Source organism: Lycium barbarum, chromosome 9 (genome assembly GCF_019175385.1).
Source record: "Lycium barbarum isolate Lr01 chromosome 9, ASM1917538v2, whole genome shotgun sequence".
In the NCBI taxonomy this organism is placed as follows: Eukaryota; Viridiplantae; Streptophyta; class Magnoliopsida; order Solanales; family Solanaceae; genus Lycium; species Lycium barbarum.
The window spans coordinates 105,610,039-105,630,917 of NC_083345.1; the positions used below are offsets into that span (position 1 = coordinate 105,610,039).

The following is a 20,879-nucleotide window of genomic DNA, read 5'->3' on the forward strand; positions in this document are numbered from 1 at the left end:
GTACGTATCAAGGGTCGTGAGCTTATGAGCTCGGAATGTCAACCATGTGAAGACAACATACTCATATAGAGGAATTAGGAATTTGGCCAAGAACCATGCCTTATGAAAGAAGGGTTAGCCTTACATACCTTTCCGTCGAACTATTCTACACTTGCACGTTCCCTTCCAATGCTAGCGTTTATACCTTCATTAATATCATAACAATGGCCATTAGTCATTCACATTATCCGCATTATCTAGATTCCTCAATTTGCCTCTAATTCACCCACATTCATGGTCATAACACCCATCTTCGTCCATTCGTCTAAAGTGTTTAGTTCATGATCTTAATACCATTTATAACACATTCACATCACAACACAACAACATTCATAACTCAATTCAAACTATTTCTCAAAATGTCACTATTCATCATTCATGACCTAGTTGACCACATTTTCTACAATCCATGTATTTTAATTCTCCAATACCTTAAACATCTTGTAAAAATCATGAATCTTACCTTAGAAGTTGTAGGAACAAGCTTTGGTTGATAATACTCTTCTTTGAGCAAAACCCTAGTTTTTCTCCATTTGGATTTCTTGACTTGGATGATCCTTGATGATTCCCTTATCCTTGATTCACTTGTCTTAATGTTATTGATGGCTTATAATCCTTGAAAACTCATATAATAAATGTAGAGAGAAGTTTTAGAGAGAAGTGGTGTAATGTTGTAATGAAATAAAATAAGTCTTGATCCTCATATTTAATGAATTGGAAAATCTGTGCTGGGTGAACAGTGGTCGTCCATGGAGGTTTACGGTCCGTATTCCACTTTACGGACCGTCCTTTGTGATCGTCTTTAAGCTTAAGCAGGACCAGAGACTTTGGCCTGCATGCATGGTGATTTACGACCATGGTTTACGGGCCGTAAATCACTTTACGGTCCGTCCACCAGGTCGTATTATACCTCGTCCTCAACTGGCAGAAAGTTGAAGTTTGGCATGCCAGTTTACGACCTGGCAATTTACGGACCGTATGCCAGTTTACGGTCCGTATTTGCACTTTACGACCACTGGCAGAAAGCTGAAGCTTTTGCATGGCAGTTTACGACTGCCAGTTTATGGACCGTATTGCACTTTACGGTCCGTATTTTGCAATATACGACCACTGGGCAGTTTTGCCAACTTTCAATTTTTCTCACTTCTCGACTTTTCATTCTAATCATCCACATCCCTTCACATACATTTCCCATGAAACATTATACACTCGCACTCCTCGCACACATCATTAGTTCATTTACTTGCGTACCAACGCGAAATTTTTCCGAGGTGTAACAGGCAATTTGCAGAAATTGCCCTTCGCTAGGGTGGTCTTTCATTTTTACCCCTCAAATTGGTGGTCTTTAACTTTTGCCCTTCACTAAAAATCCCTTGGTTTCTGGTTCGAACTCTCGCTTAGTTAAAATTTAAAAAAAAAATGGCCTTAAGGCAGAATTTTGCAAAATTCAGCCTTGCGATTTTATTTTTCACTGAGGTGACAACCTTGGGGTATTAGGCGAAGGGCAAACTTAAAGACCACCAATTTGAAGGGCAAAAATCAAAGATCACCCCAAATGAAGGACAATCCGCGCAAAAAAATGTTTATATGGTAACTAGTTAAGTTACAAAATATGTCAAGTTTAACTGGTTATCTAAGTCTTCACTCTTACTTTGTAGGAAATGTTATGCGAAATACCTAGCATTTCAAAAAGAAAATTATATGAAAAATACACATTTTAAAAATATTACCTTGTAGAACTATTTAAGGAAAGGTATTTACAAAATACGCAATAGATATTTAAGTTTTATACTTCGAGGTATACAATCACATGTTGTAACTTTAATGGTATACAACAATAATGCAATAATTTTTGCACTAGTATACAATATGCTACAATAATATATTTCAACTATTACTGTAATTTCAGTAACGTTATATTCATCACTGGTGGAATAATTGAAATTCTAGTGAGTTCTTCTCTAAATACTTCGCTTTTTTAGATAATCTGTTGCATTTTTTCAATCAATATCATTTTCTTTAACTTCTAGCGTCGGAAGCTATATTATTCATGGTGGAATAATTAAAATTTTAACTTTTGATTTTCATTTGTTGTTGATCAAGGAGCTTAGAGCTAAGGAAACAACTATTGCTGGGATGATTTAGGTGGAGAAAATCGGAGACCTATCAATATTGAGCTTGAAGCTCTTGAATCTAAACTTTCAACTTGTAGATTTGTTGTTTTATTTGAAGTGTGTGTCCCAAATATTGTTTCCGGTAACATTGGGAAGTCCATACTGTAATTTTATTGCATTTCGAGCTAAATCATTATAGAGCTTGAAAAATGGGTGGAGAGCTAGATGGTCTCAGAAATATGAATAAGGTAACTATAGGTAGCATTATAAATAGATATTGGTAGGTAAAATATTAATGTCGGGTAGGTAATTCTTTGAAGAAATTTTCATAAATGACGATACTGTGGACGCAATTTACTAGGCTTAGCTATAGTTTCACTATTTACCATTCGTAAATACTTTTACAATGTATTCAATTCGATTGTATTTATCATTTGTAGCTACTTTCACACTGTATTCAATTCGGTCGTATTCAATTCACTGTGTTCAATTCTGCTGGATTTAGCATTCATAGATACTTTTATCTTGTATTCAATTCGCATGTATTCATGAATACAATTCATAGAAAAATGATTTGGTGTATTCATGACATCAATTCATTTGTATCCATGGATACAATTCAAATGAAATCTAATGTATACGACGATACAAACAACAAAAAATAAAAAAATACAAGGATTTGTAAAAATATTCTCCTTCGGATTACTGAAATACAAGCGGAAATAGAAATAATACACTGTATTCTCGACGGTGGCGGCACAATGGTGGTCTGGCAGCGATATGGTGGCGGCGACAGATTGATTTTGGGAGAGAAGATGATTTTTAGGGTTGTGAGGAGGAGGGAGAGATATGAAAATTGTGTGCGGATAGTAAGTTTGCTATAAAATACAAATATGAGCTACTTATTATAATTATTTCAAACTATAGATGTGAATGATAAATAACGGGCAATTCGCAGGAATGCCCTTATTTTGGGGTGGTCTTTAATTTTTTCCCATTAAATTGGTGGTCTTTAATTTTGCCCTTCGTTAGAACCCCTTGGTTTCAGGTTCGAATCCCCGCTCAGTCAAAAAAAATAAAATTGCAAGGTAGAGTTTGGATTCACAAGTCAGAGATTGCATGCAAAACTCTGCCTCAGGCAGAATTTTGCTACCTTGAAGCAGAGTTTGACTAGTAGAGTTTTGAGGCAAACTCTACCTTAAGGTAGAGTGTTGCCTTTAGGAATGCCAAAACTTTCCTTTAAGGTAGAGTTTTGCCTTATACCCGAATGTAAAACTCTGCCTGCAGGCAGAGTTTTGCATGTGAGGTGAAGTTTTGCAAACTCTGTCTGCAGGGAGAGCTCTGCATGCAAAACTCTACCTGCAGGTAGAGTTTTGCATTTAAAATTTTGTCGGAGGTAGAGTGCATGCAAAACTCTGCCTTGCGAAATTCCTTCATTTTTTACTGAGTTGGGGTTCGAACCCAGAAATTTGGGGCATTAGGCGAAAGACAAAAATTAAAGATCACCAATTTGAGGGGTAAAAATTAAAGACCACTGCTTTTGAAGGGCAATCCGCACAAAAAATGATAAATAACTAGTAAATGTTAGCTATACCATGTAAAATTTTGTATTATTTTCTTTGCAAAATGGTAACTTCCAAATATAAGGACACAAAAATGGTAGGGAAATTTGCAGGATTTCCCTTCGCTGTGCGGTCCAAGGCAGAATTTCGCTGGAAAGATTTGCAAAATTCTACCTCAAGTTTGCCTTGCGATTTTTTGTTTTTTGTTTTATTGAGTTGGGGTTTGAATCTACAACTTCGGGGTGTTAGGCGAGGGATAAAACTTAAAGATCACCAATTTGACGGACAAAAATTAAAGAACACCCCAAATGTAGGAGCGGATAAGCCCATAGAATGCTTATTAGGATTCTGGTCCAGATTAACATGACCCAATGTTAATGCCTACCATTACTAGAAACTAGAAAGCACTTGCTTGTGTCACCAAAATCTTGGCCTTTTCAAATACGACAAGAGGACGAAACCGACTTTTTATCATAGTGAATAAAATAGTGATGAGAAGTTGCCATCACATCCAAAAAAAAATTGCCTGAGTTGTGTGTTAAAGTTCTAGTGAAGCAACAAGTGTAGTCAATGTTCTACATGCCCTAGCTCATTAAAATATTTTTTATTAAATAAACTTGAAAAATACTACTCCATTATAAAAATTGTGCAAGTACCATTGATCTCAGCTACTAATCCCTATGAATATCATACTTTAATACAATTAGTAATATTACTACTTAAATGATTATAGATGCTTTGGGACCTACTTAAAATGGAGGTGGTTATATAATAATAATAAAACCAAAATAAAAAAGAGAAATGATTCTTACTCTTTTTCTCTATGTAGAATTCCAAGAATAACCCCATCACAGCAAAGTCTATTTTGTCCCATTGTGTTGGTTAAGATGCACTTTTACAACCATAATTACTCTCACAACCTATTAATTTGTCTTATTTTTTGTTTCAAAGTGAAAAAAACAAATCTATTTAACTGATTTTCTTTCATCCAAGTAATAGAAGCTTAAAAGCTTGCAACTCACTATATTTTTTATTTAATATGTATTAACCTTTAAGTTTGTCTTACTTTGCGTTTCGATAATTACAATTCTCTTTAATTGATTTCCTTTTTCAGTTAATAGAATTAAAAAATATTTACCATTTAATATATTTTACTTAATTCATATCTTTTGATAGTATATATTTTTTAAATGTCATTTTAATGTATGAATTAGTCAGATAAGTTATTGAAAAATAACGTTACAAATAATTTTCTTTTTTTATAGAGTATTATAGTTATCTTGTAAATACGTCTCCCTCTAAATGACTACTGTCAAAGGATGTGTTAGGCGCAGTTTCCTCAAATGTGCCTTAACGCGAGTTCGGATGTAATCATGCTCTAATACGGGTATGGGATATCGGGTTGAAAACTAAAAAAAAATACTAATCTTATGACACTAAGAGCTTGTTTGGCAGGAGGCCTTAGCTAAAATAGTCATGGTATTACATGTGATATTATTTTATATCATGTTTGGTTGACATATTGGGACATGTATAACTAATACATGGATTATTTAATACACCAAAGGGTTTATTATCTTATTCATGGATAAAAAACTAAATTGACAAAATTAGCCTTGTTTTGTTCCAAGAAACCTATAAAGACCAAGCATTCAAGGTTATAATTGTAGCAAATTATTTCTTAAGTTTTAAAAATAAATAAATATTCAAATGGTATCTTTTGTGTTCAATTTTAGTGCAATTAACCAAACACCCAACAAAAATAATCCCTGTATTACTAATTCCTGCGCTATTAATCCATGTATAACTTGTCTTTGAACCAAACGACCCCTAAAAATCCAATAAAGAAAGTTAAAAATTAATTTTAAAAAAGAATACATATAAAGTAGGAATATAATTTTTGAGAGAAGGACTTTATGATTCATGGATTTTCGTTATGTGATGCATTTTTTTTAATTTGCGTAAAAGATATTATTTGATACTTAATAATTATTTCATTCTTATAAAATAATTTAACCATACAAATATTTATGCCTTGTTATAAATAATAATTTTCAAACTTTTATCTTTCTTTTTAAATTTGATATTCAATTAAAGTGCACCACATCATTTATGACGGGAAAAAATCAAAAAGAAAAAAAAAAAAAAAGACAAGAGGTAATGATTGTAGTGGGGATGTGGGGTGGGGAGAAGTGGGGCCCATTAAGGGGGCAACCTTTTGTGGTGTGTTTGTTACAGTAAGGGGAACTCTCACTTTCATGACGCATTCCACTCTTGTCCGTCCAATTTAATTTGTAGTTTTCTCTTTTCCTTTTCATCACAATCTTCAAGCATATTATTAAAAAGAACCATGACATCTGATTTTTTTTTTTTTTGTATGTATAAAAAAGCTTTTATATATTCAAGGAAATTATTCGTGCTGTCCTCCATTATATTATTCTGGTGAAAGTTAAAAAAGACATTTCTTCCCTTTCGTGAATATAATAGAATAACTTTTTTTTTCTTTTAGAAATGTATCAAAGATTTGTTTAACCAAAATGAGATGTAAAAATTATTCTTGGAAATGGACGAGGCTCGAGCTAAAAAAGAGAAAGATTGTTTAATTTATTATGCAATATAAATAATTTATTAATATATGTACTTGCCTTTTATTATATAACCAATTAATCATTCTTTTTGCTATATTTCCTGTGATATAATTTGACTAGTCATGCGGTTTAAAAAAGAAATGAATACTTTTTGAAACTTGTGGTATATAATAAGTCATAGATGTATGTGTGGTTGTAAATCATTTCATTAAGGGTAAAAAGAAAAATTTTAAGTTAAATTATTTTTAAATATAATTTTTTTTTGTACAAACTAAAAAAAAACTTATATCACATGAAAATAATATTTCTACTCACAAAAAATAGGAATAAGGTCTGCATATCTGCATAAATACTATCCTTCTCAGACCCATTTGTGGGATTACGTGAGGTACGTTGTTGTGTTGTTGTTGTATTTAATATAAGAATTACGTATTACTAGTGCAAAAAAGTTAAATTCGTTCGAGTATTATACATGTAAAGCACAAGATGTCAGTGCCTAGTGTTCAATTAAAATAAATTGATTCCATAAGATTTAGTTTTCCTGTTTTAAAATCTTATTAGTCTGTGGGGTATAAAGGCAGTAAGATTCCGTGAAAAAAGAAAAGTCTGAAATAAAACAAATTGCAGATAGAAAAAATAAAAAAAGAAAGAAAGATAGAAACACATAAAAAAGCAAAATACTCTTAACCATCCAAGAACAACAAGGGCCAAAGGGTTTTCTTTTCTCACTTTCTCACCCACTAATTATTATTATTATCAGGTTTTCCTCTCTTTCTTTAATTTAAATAATTTTCTCTTCTCCATTATTTTGTCCTTTCACCAACCCCTTTTTTCTGGTAATTAATTCTATTATGTATGATTTTTTTTTTTTTTTTGGTATTTTCTTTAAGAAAATCTGTATGTTAAGTTGAAATGTTTCTTTTAATGTTTTGGCTTAATTTTTGCATTTTTGGACACCCTTTATGTAGCTGATGAGAAATCTGTTGTCTTTGTAGGTTTGGTGGTGGATTTGTTTTTATTGTTGATGATGGTAAAGGGGTTTTAAGGTAACATATAATTTGTTGTTATATTTTGATCCTTCTGGTGTTCTTGAAATGGATGTAAAGGTATCTTTTTTTTGTTTGATGGAGTTGGATCTTTCATTGGTTTAAGAAAGAGAGGAAAAAAAAAAAAACCAACTTTGGGTATTGTGTAAAATTTGCTAAAGGTGAAGGCTTTGTTTGAGTTTTGTGATTTTGAGTGGATTCTTGAGCTTGTTTTGGCTTATGAGTGTTTCTTGGAAGAATTGATTGTTTAGTTGTTTGGTTAGTTTTTGGAGTGTTGGATTGATTGGTCTAAAAAAAATGGAAGAAGATAGAGTAGTTTTTGTTGCGGGAAGGGAAAACTTAGAAAATGGGATCAAGATTGATGGACAAGAGTCTCAGTGTTTCGAGATGGAAGTCGAATCGTGTGGTGTAAGCAATGAGATTGTAGTTTTTCCTTCATCAGAGAATGGTGAAGGAAGCAATAATGGTAATAACGTGGTGTTTTCGAGAGAATCTCCGCTTGTAAGTAAGGACTTTAGGTCATCCACTTGTAATTGTGGAGTTGATAAACTTAAATCCAGATTGGCTAGTAGTTCAGACGGTGGTGAGATTGGAAAGAACGAGAAGTCTGGGCATGATAAGAAGCTTAATAGACAAGAGAGGATCGAGTTGGGTCGATTGTTTCAAGGTGCCGTGAGTTGCCATGATTGGGAGCTTGCCGAGAGTTTGATTCTACTGGCAGATCCCCAAACTCTAAACGATGCGTTGTGCATCGCTTTAGATTCGATATGGTTTTTAAGTACGCAACAAGAGTTGTATGGGATAACAGGGTTGATTAAGAAGATCATTTCTAATGGTGCCTTTGATTTCACGCGGGCAGCTCTAAGGACTTCATTTCTTGCTTCTTGTGTTTCTGCTTGCCAGAGTCGAACCGTGAGCCTCGCTGATACTGTGACTATAATGGCACAAAGGTCAGATATGTTTTGCCTTTTTCCCTCAACATCATTTATGTGATTGAACTATGACTTTTCTCTATTAACTTGAATTTAGTCTTTGATGGTTAAGTGATGGTAGAAAAGTACAAAGGACATTCAATTTGCTGTTCGATGTTTCCCCGTCTCTGTTTTTGATAAAGTAAAATCAATTTCATTAAAAAAGTGGCAAAGCCCATTCACAAGAGGTATACCAAAAATGTAGAAAAGGAGATGCTTTTGTATTCGCTGGATGTCTTTCTTGGCATAGGTCTAGAAAGATTTTCTTATAAATCTAATTTCTCGCTGGCATGTTTTTTTGCTGACCCTAAGGGTCATATTCGTTCACTTGACAGAGCATCTTACTAGCTTCTCAGCCTCGAACAATCTGTGAAATTTCATATTAACCTAGATTCTTAATGCTGAAATTTATACTTTCAGTCTTCTCCAGGCATTGTAAGCATTAAGAACCTGCATCTTTCTATTGGTAAGGTAAAGAAAAGAATCTTTATATAATTTGCTCGTCTGTTGTTATAATTTCTTTAATGGGGTTACTTGTTGAGGTTGTTTTGATCTTCATGCTTAGGATTTCAATGTGTAATAACTCTTCATATTGATTTTGTTCTTCCCTTCCCTTATTTGCTTGATGTCTAGTTGTATACCTTATGCTGGATGCTTTTGTCACTCAATGTTGAATTTTCACAACTACTATTAGCAGGTTGCATGAACGACTTCAAGAGTGCAATGGGGATGAAATTTTAAAGGCAGAAGCTGGTGCTAAGGTCCAGAAGTTCACTGAATGGGCTCTAAAATGCATTGGTTTCCATTCCCGCTGCCAAGGGAACAGGGATAGGGATGGGCAGAATGCTGCTTTTGAAATACAACTACAGTTGTCGGCTTTCAAGACCTTCCTCGATCTTGCTGGGAACCACCTTACAGGAAAGGACTTCACAGAAGCATTTGATGCAGCTTGCTTCCCGCTCACACTCTTCTCTACGTCATTTGATCCTGGCTGGGCATCAGGTATTTCAGCTACTGCAATCCAAGGATTGCTTGGCATGTTGGTGGAGGGCGGTGCAGACAATGTCAATCAATGCTTTCTTGAAGCATCGCGTTTTGGAAGCACTGAGCTTGTCCGCATTCTGTTGCAGGTATACTAGCGTTTACAAATTACAATTTATGTTTTTACTTTTGCTTTTGGAAAGTCACTTGAAACTTACATTAGATTGGTATCTTTTAGCCTTTGTAGTAATGCATTCTTGCACGAGACTCATTACCTTTACTAACTTTCTAACATGTGTTAATCCATAACATTGAGGTTTGAAAATAGGTATATTCTAACGAATTACTTATTCAGAAGATTCATCATAGTTAGACTGTTTTTATGCTGGTTGTCAACCTATCACAGTAGCACCGCCAATATACTACAATATTCGCTGGACATTGTGTTGGATATGGACAAACATTAAGAACACAGATTTTCAAAGTGAGGACATGGCTTGAGTAGGAATTGTAAGGTTTTATATATAACTCATTGCATATGGTGCAAATAGATATTGTGACTATCAAGCAAGAGATATGAGTGACATTTTCCATCAAATTTTTAGGTTTAGACATCACAAATTTTAGAGTTCAATATGCGAGCATCACTATAAAGATTAAGAAAGCATCCAAAGTAATTTAAAGAGAGAATAAAAGTAATAAATTTAATGCCTCAATGAAATAGCCTAATCTCCCTGCGGTAAAAAAGAGTACTGGCAAAGTCTCTTTTGTTCTTTTTTTCTTTTTAAATAACAGTGGTGACTGGGCCAACTTGCGCGCACTATTCCACTGGGTACCTGCTGCCAGGTAGCTATAGGTAACGCTACCCACCAAGGTAGATGAGAAAAAAACACCTAGTATTTTGTTTTCCCGATGGGTTGTATCCTTTCTTCCTTCTACTTAGAAATCAATCTAGTGAAGGAAATTGGAGATTTGGTTTTTGCAGTGTCATCAGAGGTGTGCTAAAGCTCTGAATTAGGTATAAGCATGGAGCTATGCTCCGGTTATGAGGTGTTTTAATTCATACACCAACATACTAAGACATTGGTTGCAACGCTCATACACTCCCACCGTGAGAGGAAAGCATTAAATAAAACATATAAGCAAAAGATGCATACATATACATACACACACAGACACAAACACACACACTCAACACACATACACATATATTTTTCCACCCATAAATAAGTGTACACACACACACACACACACATATGTACATGTGCACATATATTTATATGTGTGTGTTTTATGGAAGATTATGTTAGTGGTTAGAAATAGGAAGTTGCTAAATCTTTGCATTAGAAACTTTTTTTTTTTTTGATGACATGGGAACCCGCAGCCGCTACCCTTTGGGTGCGCACAGGGTAAACCTAGCTCTTGTGCAATAGCTTGCAAACTACACAGGAGAGGTAACCCGCACTAGGCAAGCCTCGTGCGACGAGCTCGACCCAGAAGGCAAATCCCTTGCTGTCGTAGGCAGGGGGTTTCGAACCTGAGACCTTCATTATGAAAGCCCCATGCTCAACCAACTGAGCCACCCTTGCGGGTCTTTGCATTAGAAACTTTAGGTTGGCCTACAAAGTTAAATGGCCATTTTTAATTATCGATTCAAAGGAACCTAAAATTGCATTATTGCATCTGAATGAATAATTTAAAATGGTAACAGAACTTTATAGGCCAATTTTTTTGATATGTTTGGCTTTTGCTTTGTACCCTCCCCCCCCAATTCATTTGTCCATATATTGTTGTTTGAATGTTAAATCTTCTTGTATTACTTATAGAAAATTCTTTTATTTTTCTCTTCATTGCACCTTTTTTATTAAACTGCAAGCTTTAATTGCGCTTTGCACCGAAAGTGCTAGTAGACGCGGTGTTTTTATATTTTTTGCCTTTAACAATGTTGGTTTTGTTCTGAATGTCGTTAGATGGTGACAGTTGATTCTGTAAAAAATGTGTTTTCTAACTTAAAGAAAAGAACAAAAAGGTTGGATGCGGTATCCCAATGGTATTCAGTGGATTGACATAGGGGTCTAACTCCAAATACAACAACTACTATGCCTTAATCCCAAACAAGTTGGAATCATTTATATGACCATATTTCTCAATTTAAACTCATCTTAGGCAAATATTATACAAATAAAGCAAAAGTACTAGAAGTTCTCTATATCATCTAAAAACATGTACATCTTTGACAGGGCTAACAGACTCCTATAAAGTGTAGGACCTAAAGCTAATGTACTAAATGACTTGAATTTCCCAACTAATTGGCATCGCCTGTATATATATTTTTTGTTCCACTGTGCGCTATCTTTCGCCAAGTCCACCGCATGGATTCCAAGAGATTGTTGGTCTTATAGAGCAACTTTGTTCCATGTGATTTTAGGTCTACCTTGTTTCCTTTTTAACACTTTCACTCACCATGGTTTTACACCTATGGACCGGGCATCTGGAGTCTGACGCAAGACATTATCAAACCATCCTAAGCATCTATCCTCAATGTATGCTACTTGTGTCCTCCGGCAAATGAGCTTATTTTTTATCTTATATAATCTTGTTTGACCGCACATTCATCCTAGCATGTGTATCTCTGAAACACTCATCTTGTGGATTTGTTGGACTTAAGCAGCCCAACATTCTGCTCCCAAATAATTTAAGTGATTTAGCATTCAGTGTCAAGCTCATGTTCGTGGTTCATGCCAAATTCAACTGCAAGTTGTTTAGGGTCCCTAAAATTTGATGTCCTTATGTCCTAGATTTTGACCTGTGACTCTTGTAGCGTCTTTGAAATCCTTGACTTGTAATGCCGCCCCTCTGTAGCCATTGATATCAACAGCTCCTCTTTCTCCTTTGAATTCAACAATGTCCTTTCAGAAGCCTCAACATTTAGGAACCACATCATCTTTCTGCTGTCTCTGCTTCACATCCCGTAAAGTGGTGATTTAGTTGTGTGTTAAGAGTATGTTCATTACCAGAGTAGGACTGACAAAATGAAGAACAAATATTTAAGCTCTGTTAAAAAAAATTGAGAGCAAATAATAACTTGGTTATTAGTATATAATTGCAAACCCTCAGATATTGTTTATGGAAATTAAAGTTTTTTCCTCTTGGATTATAACATCCAACTAATTTATAAACTGGCATAGTGGCATGCTTTTTTTCCTTTTCAAAAGGGGAAAATAGGAAAATGAGCTAGCTTTTTGTATGCCAAAGTTCATTTAATTTGGCAAAGGAGAAGTTGGCATTAATGTTCAGTCACTGTGCATTACTATGTCTTTGTAAGCTATTGTAGCTTTGGAGATTTGGTGGTAGTCCAGTTAAGTGATTGTGATTGGCATGAGAGCGGGGGAGGGGTTATTTGACTTAAATTACTGATCGAGGTGTAATATATTTATTTTCCTTGGCAACTGATAAACAGGTTGGTTTTTATCATCAAGAATGTCCTACTATTGTAATCTTTTACTACTTCAGCTCACTTATGCTCCATGTTCTGATGACATAATTATGATGCTGGTACACTTGTATAATGTCTGGACTGTTCTTGTTTTGTGGCGGTCTTATTGGGTTTGTATTTCGTTCTGGTCACTCTTGGTGTTACTGTTACTCATAATGCTTCTTTTGACCATTTCTTTGTATTATTGCTGGGGCTAGACTTTTGGAACAAATGTTTACATTGATATTTCTTACTTTTTTGTTGATGTGCTATTTTCTCCTGGCATATTTGGAGAGTAGAGCTGTCTATCATGCTCATTTTTGCTTGGTTGTTTTCTCTTATAGATTGCTCAAAGAAATAGCTTGGATGTTGATGTCGACCTAGCTCTGGGATTTGCTTCCCATTATGGTAAACTTGGAACTATGGAATGTTTAGTTGAAGAAGGGAACGCAATGCAATTCTTAGGACCTTTGATGAGAGCTGCCGAACGGGGCTGCATGCAAGTAGTTGACTGGTTTGTCAAAAGAGGTTGCCGAGACATGGAACTATGTCTGGCCCTCACAGCTGCCACCTCCAGTAGTCAGGTTGAAGTTGCCGAATATCTCCTCCCGCATGTTCCTCAGCATATTCTTGCTGCCCTGAGCATCGAGATTCTTAAGGCTGCTGGTGAAAGAAGTAGCGGGTCCCTTGATGGTGTAGCATTTCTCCTAAGTTCAGACTTCCTCGGCGATCCTGCTGCAACTTATGCTGTCGCGGATAGCATCGCTAAGTCCGATGATGAGGCAGTCGCTCCCGAGCTCAGGTCTTTCCTTCGGGAGCATTGGTCGGAAGCTGCTTTCTCAGACGGACTAAGGCAAGGACAAGAACACTACTGCAACCTCGTGCGTATTTTGAAATGGGGAGAATCTCCCGTGTGTTTGAGGGACATTCCGGGGCCTTTGAGGATAGCAATAGCATACCTGCCGCTGTATAGAGAATGTGTCGAGGCAAGGGGTTGTTTGTTGTCACAAAGACTTAGGGGGCAGCTTGTGGAAGCAGCAAAAAGGCTCGACGGTATAGTGCTGGAAGAGGTAAACCAAGGACGAGAATTATTGGCTGTTTTAGAGCATCATCTTCCTCCATTTTTGCATAGTAATGCATCCAATGCTGCTTAGGATGATAATAATCATCTTTTAGATTTTGAAATTTTCACCTCTCTCTTCACTACTCACCCTTCACAAGTATAATAACACAATAGTTGGTGCATTGAAGGTGAGCAAAAAGCCCTCTTAAGATTGGTCAATTATCTTAATGAACCAGTAGATCCTTTGTTGGCTTAGATAGTTGTACCTGCAGAGAGTGTTCTACAATGCAATACTCTGATGTGTATGTTGAGTAACTACATTCAGAAGCAAATAGCCATGCAATGTTGAAAAATACTTCTTACGCCGGCTGTTTACACCAAACATATAAACGCATGACGTGTCTTTCATATGCAACTTTGTTACTGATTATGATTAACTAATGCTCCCTCCGTCCCAATCTATGTGATGTTTGTCCGGGCATGGAGTTTAAGAAAGTAAGAAAGATGTTTGAACTTATGGTTTAGAACAAGCTGTATATATTATGTGGTCGAAAATCATCTCATTCTGGTAACATGATAAGTTCAAAGTTAAATTGTATCTAATCATATAAATGATTACATAAAATGGGATGGAGGGAGTATACATTATCACTTCAATCTACCACTTAAAATTTGTTGCTAATAGCACTATTTGATTATAACAGCTCTATATTTAGCTGGTTATATTTCAGATCCAGGAAATTAGCTATCTATGTTTATTGAAAATTAAAAGAAGTATGATCCCATCGTGGACTCTATTAAGCTGAGAATAATCCATTACAAGTTATCTGAAAAGATTTTGAATTGTTCAAACGTATCTTCGATTGAATTTGAAGAGGTAAGACAAATTTCTTTCTAGCCTTTGTAAATGGACCGATATTCTAGTCATTTGGGTTGAATTATCATAACATTTGAAAAGGAAAGGGAAAGAAAAATCATTGCCATGAGTGAAAAGTGCCAAGCATATAAGTTAGATTAGTCTCATTACATGTTATGAATATCTAGCGACCTCCACACAAAATTTATGTAACACTATCAACGTCTATTGTCTAGTATTGTCATTAGACGATCCAACGTTGGCGCACATTTATACAAGATAAGATACATCATTCATATAGGTGTATAAATATTGGAGTATATAATAATGAATAAGGGTATATAAGCATTTTGGCAAAAGAAAAATATTGAATATGTCGGTGTAGAATGAAAAGATAACTACGTAGATGCAAATTGTTGTATTAAGGTGTATACTTTTGAAATTTCCACTTTTCATTATTCTGTTTTATTGTAAGTGTCGTAAAATAAGTTGCTTTAAGGTAAAAGACATAGATAGCAATTTGAATTACACCCGAAATGTCGAGTTCACACTCCAACTATCAGACGACCTATTATTCCCTTACATATTTAAAAAGTGAATTTATTTACCCATAAAAACTGATATGACACAAAATATAAAAATAATTAAAAAAGAGGCGCGTTTTGTTGAAATTTATTATTTATTTCCTTTTTTTGTTTCAAAATACTGATTTTTGAGACCCCCTCTAACCCCCTACTCTCTTCTTCATCTTCACAAAAAACAACAGATGCCACCATTATCAAATCCAAAGCCAACAAACTCACCAGAGAGATCATATTTTCTTTGTTGTGACTAGAAAGAGTATATAATTTGAACGTAAATTTCAGGTATTTGCGATGAGAGAGTGAAAATTTTGTCGGTGGGTCTATGAGTTTTCAGTAAAGAATAAAGTTTTGTTGTTGGATTAGGAGGAAATTGGTACTAATTTTCATGGCTAAAGGTGTATATGAGTAGAGTTCTGTGTATTGTAGTGGCAGAAGACGATGAGGGGAACTAGGAATTGCTGGTGGCGGATATGGTTTTTACGGTGGGAGGAGAGATGGAGTGGGTAAGGTGGTTTAATGACGTAGAAGATATAAATTAAAATTTAAAAGATTTTTGATATGGTATTGACGTGCGGGCGAGTGTGTAACACCTCCCCTTGTGCAAGCAGTTATATGTGTATCCAGGGGCGGACCTATGTGCAATTTATTGGTGCTCCAACACCCGTTAAACCTGACGTGGGTTAGGTGTAGTTATATAAGAAATACATGAAAAGTGGTATAAATATTACAAAAGCACCCTGGAAACCAATAAGACAGTTGGGTGCTTTGGTTGGGGGACCTGTGTTCGAACCTCGTGCCCAACATTTGAGTTTTTTTAATTAATCAGGCTCAAATTACAACTTTCCAACCCTTTTTTCCTGTGCCTAAGTATAGGCTTTAAAGAAAATAAGGCACCCACGACCCTTAAATTTTGAATCCGCCATTGTGTGTATCGGGGGTAAATAAATTCTCTTTTTTAAATGTGTAAGGAATAATAGATCGCCCAATTAGTTGGAGTGTAAACTCGACAATTCAGTTATAATTCAAGACGCAATCTATGTCTTTTGCCTTGCTTTGATCAATCTTAACTTTCATATAAAGAAGGCATGCCTCATGCTACATTGTCCAAATGTACCGCGAACAACTTTCAATTCGGATTAAGAGAAAGAATATCTCAATTTAAGAAACCGAAAAACCTCTCTTAGGTTTATTGTTGCTTTCATTATTGTCAATGGTAATATATATAGTTGTTACCAAAAAGAAATATTTTTTTGAGAAACACTTTGAGCCAAATTAATCAAAGAGAAACAAAGGGAATTTAGTCGCGCCATAAATTTGAATCAATTATTTAAGTTAAAATATATTGTTAGTGTTAAACTATTTAATCAATTTAAACAAGTTACGCACTACTTTTTCAGATTACCATTCTATGATTCCTGCAGGAGTTACGTGTGTTTTTCGGTAAAATCGTTAGATACCAAAAAACGAAGTTAGAGATTTGTTTTTACCGGTTTAAAGACAAGTAGGTCGTATTCAATCCGGAGACTCTCTCGAACGAGCTCGGGGTTTGGATGTTTTTCTTATTAGGGATACAAGTAATAATATTTATCTAAGTTAACAACGTAAATGGAAAGTAAAAAAATCACAATAATGATCAGATCTCCGAGAGTAAGTATATTTCTTAGCCAAAATAATAATACAAGAAGTGAGAACTTGGGTACAAAAGTGTGACGATCATTTCTTCTCTCCTAAGTTTCGTTTATATAGACAAACCCTTGGTATGTTACTGCTCTAGGTGACGTCAGTTGAGATAGATCCGTTTGAGACTTTTGTGACCGCGGAAACTTTTCACCTACGCTTGGAAACCTCCGCGCCTGCTTACCCCTAATGTTCCAAGACCCAGTGCCCTCGGACCTCGCGCTCCTCGATACGAGAATACCCTCAGATATTTATTCCCAAATACAGATAGTCCCCCACTTTCCGGACATTCCATTTCTGCGAAAGATCGAGAAGTGGAAGAGAAAAGCCGTCAGCCGTCAATCTCGCTACATGACAATTCTTGAGAATCACGCTCTGGGAAAACTGTTGTTTATTATCCTCTCACGCTATCACTTAGCATTAAATTCTTCTCGCTCCTGGACTGTGGGGTTTCGGGAAATGGAAAGACCGTCGTGTCCTATTGGCTTTCACGCATCGACATATGGACAATCACCCTTTCTGAAGCGCTTTTTTCAAGGCGTCGATTGATGTTTCCCTAAGGATGCAAACCGCTTTCCCTATATAAACCAACCATCCCAAAACGTTATTTTCATCCTGACCTCACTTCACCAGTAATCATGTTCCGTCTTTATTCATAGCAAGTTAACGATGAGTCCTTTATCTTCAATCTTCGGCCCTTCAACCGTGAAACCTCTATCAACATTTTGCTTTTTAAGACGAATTTTGCCTTGCCGACTGCTGTCAATGCTTGAAATTCTCTGGCCATCATTTGGCAAGCATTGTCCTTTGATACCCTCTCCGAAGCTAGATCAGCCCTGACCTCTGCGTAACAAAAAATTCTCCCCCCTTGGTTAGAGGCAAAAGACCTGCTCCCATGATACCTTCTTCCGCCACTCCCGATTGGTTGGGATTTCGCTGGCCCACCGGCTATTCAAGAGTTTTCCGGACAAGGTATAGCATATGTGTGGCATGACTGGTACCGTGCGCTTGGGAGGTAGTTGGATGCCTTCGTGATGTTCCCGAGCGTGGTACCTGTCGTCTCTCACATATTTTATCCTTCTGTGATTTTTTACCAGTAACGTGCTTGCTGACTCAAATACCAACGGTACTTTTGGTAACATTCCAAATACGACCAGTACGGTTATGGTCGAATTTATGTGGTACTGAACAACACCATTTTTTAACATAATCTTCGACTTAAGAATTACTAAATATGTTGTAAGCGGGATAACTCCTTTCTTTCTAAATGCACGCGAGAGTGAATCTCGTGTTCGTAATCTCGATCTAGGCCCTGCCAGCATTTTTGATGAAGGCTGGAGAAAACTCATGTCGCTTACCAGACCTGCCGGCAAGTTCGATAAGAGGTTCGTGACTGTTCTGCCACCTCGGAGTCGACTTTAGTTGTAGTGTTGAAGGTGGAACTGGTGACTTATGCAGCTCTTCCTGTACTTCCCCCGTCTGAGGACTTAGATGCGCCCCTGGTGATGAAGTCTGGTCTCGCTAAGGAGAAGGGGAATCCTTGGTGAATCATGATTTCAACGTTAGTCCCAGTCCTCCAATCACAAGGGGTTACGAAAAAACGTGAATTGACAAAGAAGGAAATCATACCTTCGGGGGCTTTTAAGGCCTGATCGTATCGGTGAAGTCGGCCGTGAATTTTGGCAAACAGGGGGCTCAGATGTTTGCCCGAGGCTGGTAGGATAGCTCGTACTCGCTCACTTCGATTGACTATTTTGACAGTCGGCTTGAGAGATTTTCGGTGCGGAGCAGCTCTTGTAGCGAGGCATCGGTCACGACCGTAACCGGATGGCACTGAAAATAAGGTCTCAACTTTCGTGTGGCCTTGATCAGATCCATGACCAACTTCTCCGATTCCGGATATCGTGGCTTGGCCCCGGTTAACATTTTGCTGGCTTAGTAGATGGGAAGCTACTTTTCCGCTTCTATTCGCACGAGGGCGATGCTAACGGACATCTTAGAGACAGTTATGTAAATAAATAAATTTTCTCTTTCCTCCAGTTTAGCCATTATGTGAGGGACAACTAGGTAAGCTTTGAGGTCCCTCAGGCTTTGATCACATTCTTGCGTCCATAGGAAGCGACGATCCTTTTTAGTGAGCTTAAAGAATTCATGACATCGGTCAGTTGCCCGGGATATGAATCTTCCCAAGGCTGTCACCTTCCCGGTTAACCTTTGAACCATTTTGACATTGTCCAACGTATCCGGCATCGATCGGATAGCCTCTACCTTGTCCGGATTCGTTTCGATCCCTCGACTCGAAACGAGAAAACCCAGAAACTTGCCCGACTGATGTGCCGTGAATTATGGCACATCTAATGCTTTGTAACTCTAAGTTTTACTTGTTTTCGAGCAAGTTTGTGTTAGTTTGATGTGTTTTGTGTGTTGTGCAGGTATTTCGATGTTAGAATGCTCGAAAAGCGAAAAATGAGGAAAATAAGTGATCTGTTATGATAAGCATTAAGGACGGACCATCAACATGCTCGACGGTCCGTCGAGTTGCCTCGTCGTTCAAGTTCCTGCTAAGTGACAAAGTCATCAGATCGTCGACTTGCACCATCGACATGATCGACGGTCCGTCGAAGTGCTTCGATAATGGAATTCCTGCAGATTAAAAATATGTCTTCAGATCGTCATTATGGTCGTCGAACATGTCGACGACTGTCGAAGTGCAAACCGAGCTGGAACAGGACTGGGATTGATTATTCCGAGTTTAACTTGTATAAATACATGTTTAGGTTTTATTTTTCTAGCATTTGGAGTTTTAGACTTGTAGTAATTACTTTTGAGTTGTTATTACTTTTGAAGATTTTCCAGACAATTACATTCATTACTTTCAAGTTTTATTCGTAAGTTCAATACAACATTCAATTATGCAATCTTCAATCTTTTATTGTTTTCTTGTTGCCATGAGTAGCTAAACACCTTTACTAAGGTTTTGAACCCAAGGATGGGTGTGTTGTGATTGGGGATCGTGAAAGATATACGCATAATGGATTGCTAGGGTTTATTTGTTCTTCGTTTTCATCATATAGTTAGTGGTTGCAAACATTAGCTAACGCCACAAACTTTAGTTTATTTGGGAAAATAGCTAGGGTTAGGTAAGAACAAATAACAAGAACTCAAGGCTTTAAACCCTGTTTAATAAATTCATTTAGGAATAAGAAGAATTTACTTGGCATAATTAACCGTTCTTCATGCATACTTTCTTATCTTTGGAAAAAGCATAGAAAGAAATAATCTTTTCTTATTGGGAAATAGTTCAGATTCATATAGAGGTTAAGTGCATCCATACAAACGATCCATTAGAAGTATATCAAGATTGATACCCATGATCATACACTTTATCTGACGGGGACACAACCTTGGTTCTTTTTACCCATATATTTACAACTTTAAATTTCTAGTCGCTTTAAATTAGTCCATAAACTAAAACAACTATAAAACCTTTTTTCTGGAATATTTTTCTGGAATACACCAGGACCGCAAGATTAGTAAATACTTGTTTAGTAAACTTTTCACACCATATTCTCTGTGGGATTTGACCCCAACTTCGTTGGGTTACTATATTTGACATCGTCTGCTTTATGCTATTAAAAGTGTAAATTTGAGCGTATCAAATTTTGGCGCCGTTGCCGGGGAATACGGTTTTGAAATTACTGAATAGTGTTTACTCTTCTCAAAGTCTTTGTCATATTCCAACACACCTTGTTTGCTACCTTGTAAACCAGGTGATATGGCCAACAACGAACTTCCAGTCGATAATGTTTTGCTGATGAATCAGAAGCAGATGAAGACTTTGCATCTGCAATTATTCATCCGAGGGTGACTGCTACTACTATCAAGTTTGATAATTCCCTCTATCATATGTTTAAACAAGAGGG

General features: G+C 36.4%; 1 protein-coding gene across 3 annotated transcripts; it reads left to right on the plus strand.

The window, feature by feature from the left end:
- Positions 1–6,904: 6,904 nt before the first annotated feature.
- LOC132609251 (ankyrin repeat protein SKIP35-like) lies at positions 6,905–14,201 on the plus strand. 3 transcript variants are annotated; one of them, XM_060323130.1, is made up of 4 exons: positions 6,905–7,139; positions 7,299–8,299; positions 9,015–9,450; positions 13,121–14,201. In XM_060323130.1, exons 2-4 carry the CDS (start codon positions 7,647–7,649, stop codon positions 13,928–13,930), a joined length of 1,899 nt encoding a protein of 632 aa, XP_060179113.1. In that variant the 5' UTR covers positions 6,905–7,139; positions 7,299–7,646; the 3' UTR covers positions 13,931–14,201. The 3 variants fall into 3 exon arrangements, with proteins under 3 accessions (XP_060179113.1, XP_060179112.1, XP_060179114.1); XM_060323129.1 differs by having other exon boundaries at positions 6,905–7,063; XM_060323131.1 differs by having other exon boundaries at positions 6,906–7,063; positions 9,018–9,450.
- Positions 14,202–20,879: the final 6,678 nt, after the last annotated feature.

What these genes read in the sequence shown, in the direction of transcription:
- LOC132609251 (XM_060323130.1), top strand. Translation starts at nt 7,647, where the DNA reads ATGGAAGAAGATAGAGTAGTTTTTGTTGCGGGAAGGGAAAACTTAGAA. An exon ending in GTGACTATAATGGCACAAAG is followed by an intron (nt 8,300 to 9,014) that starts GTCAGATATGTT and finishes AACTACTATTAG; the next exon opens with CAGGTTGCATGAACGACTTC. An exon ending in TTGTCCGCATTCTGTTGCAG is followed by an intron (nt 9,451 to 13,120) that starts GTATACTAGCGT and finishes TTTCTCTTATAG; the next exon opens with ATTGCTCAAAGAAATAGCTT.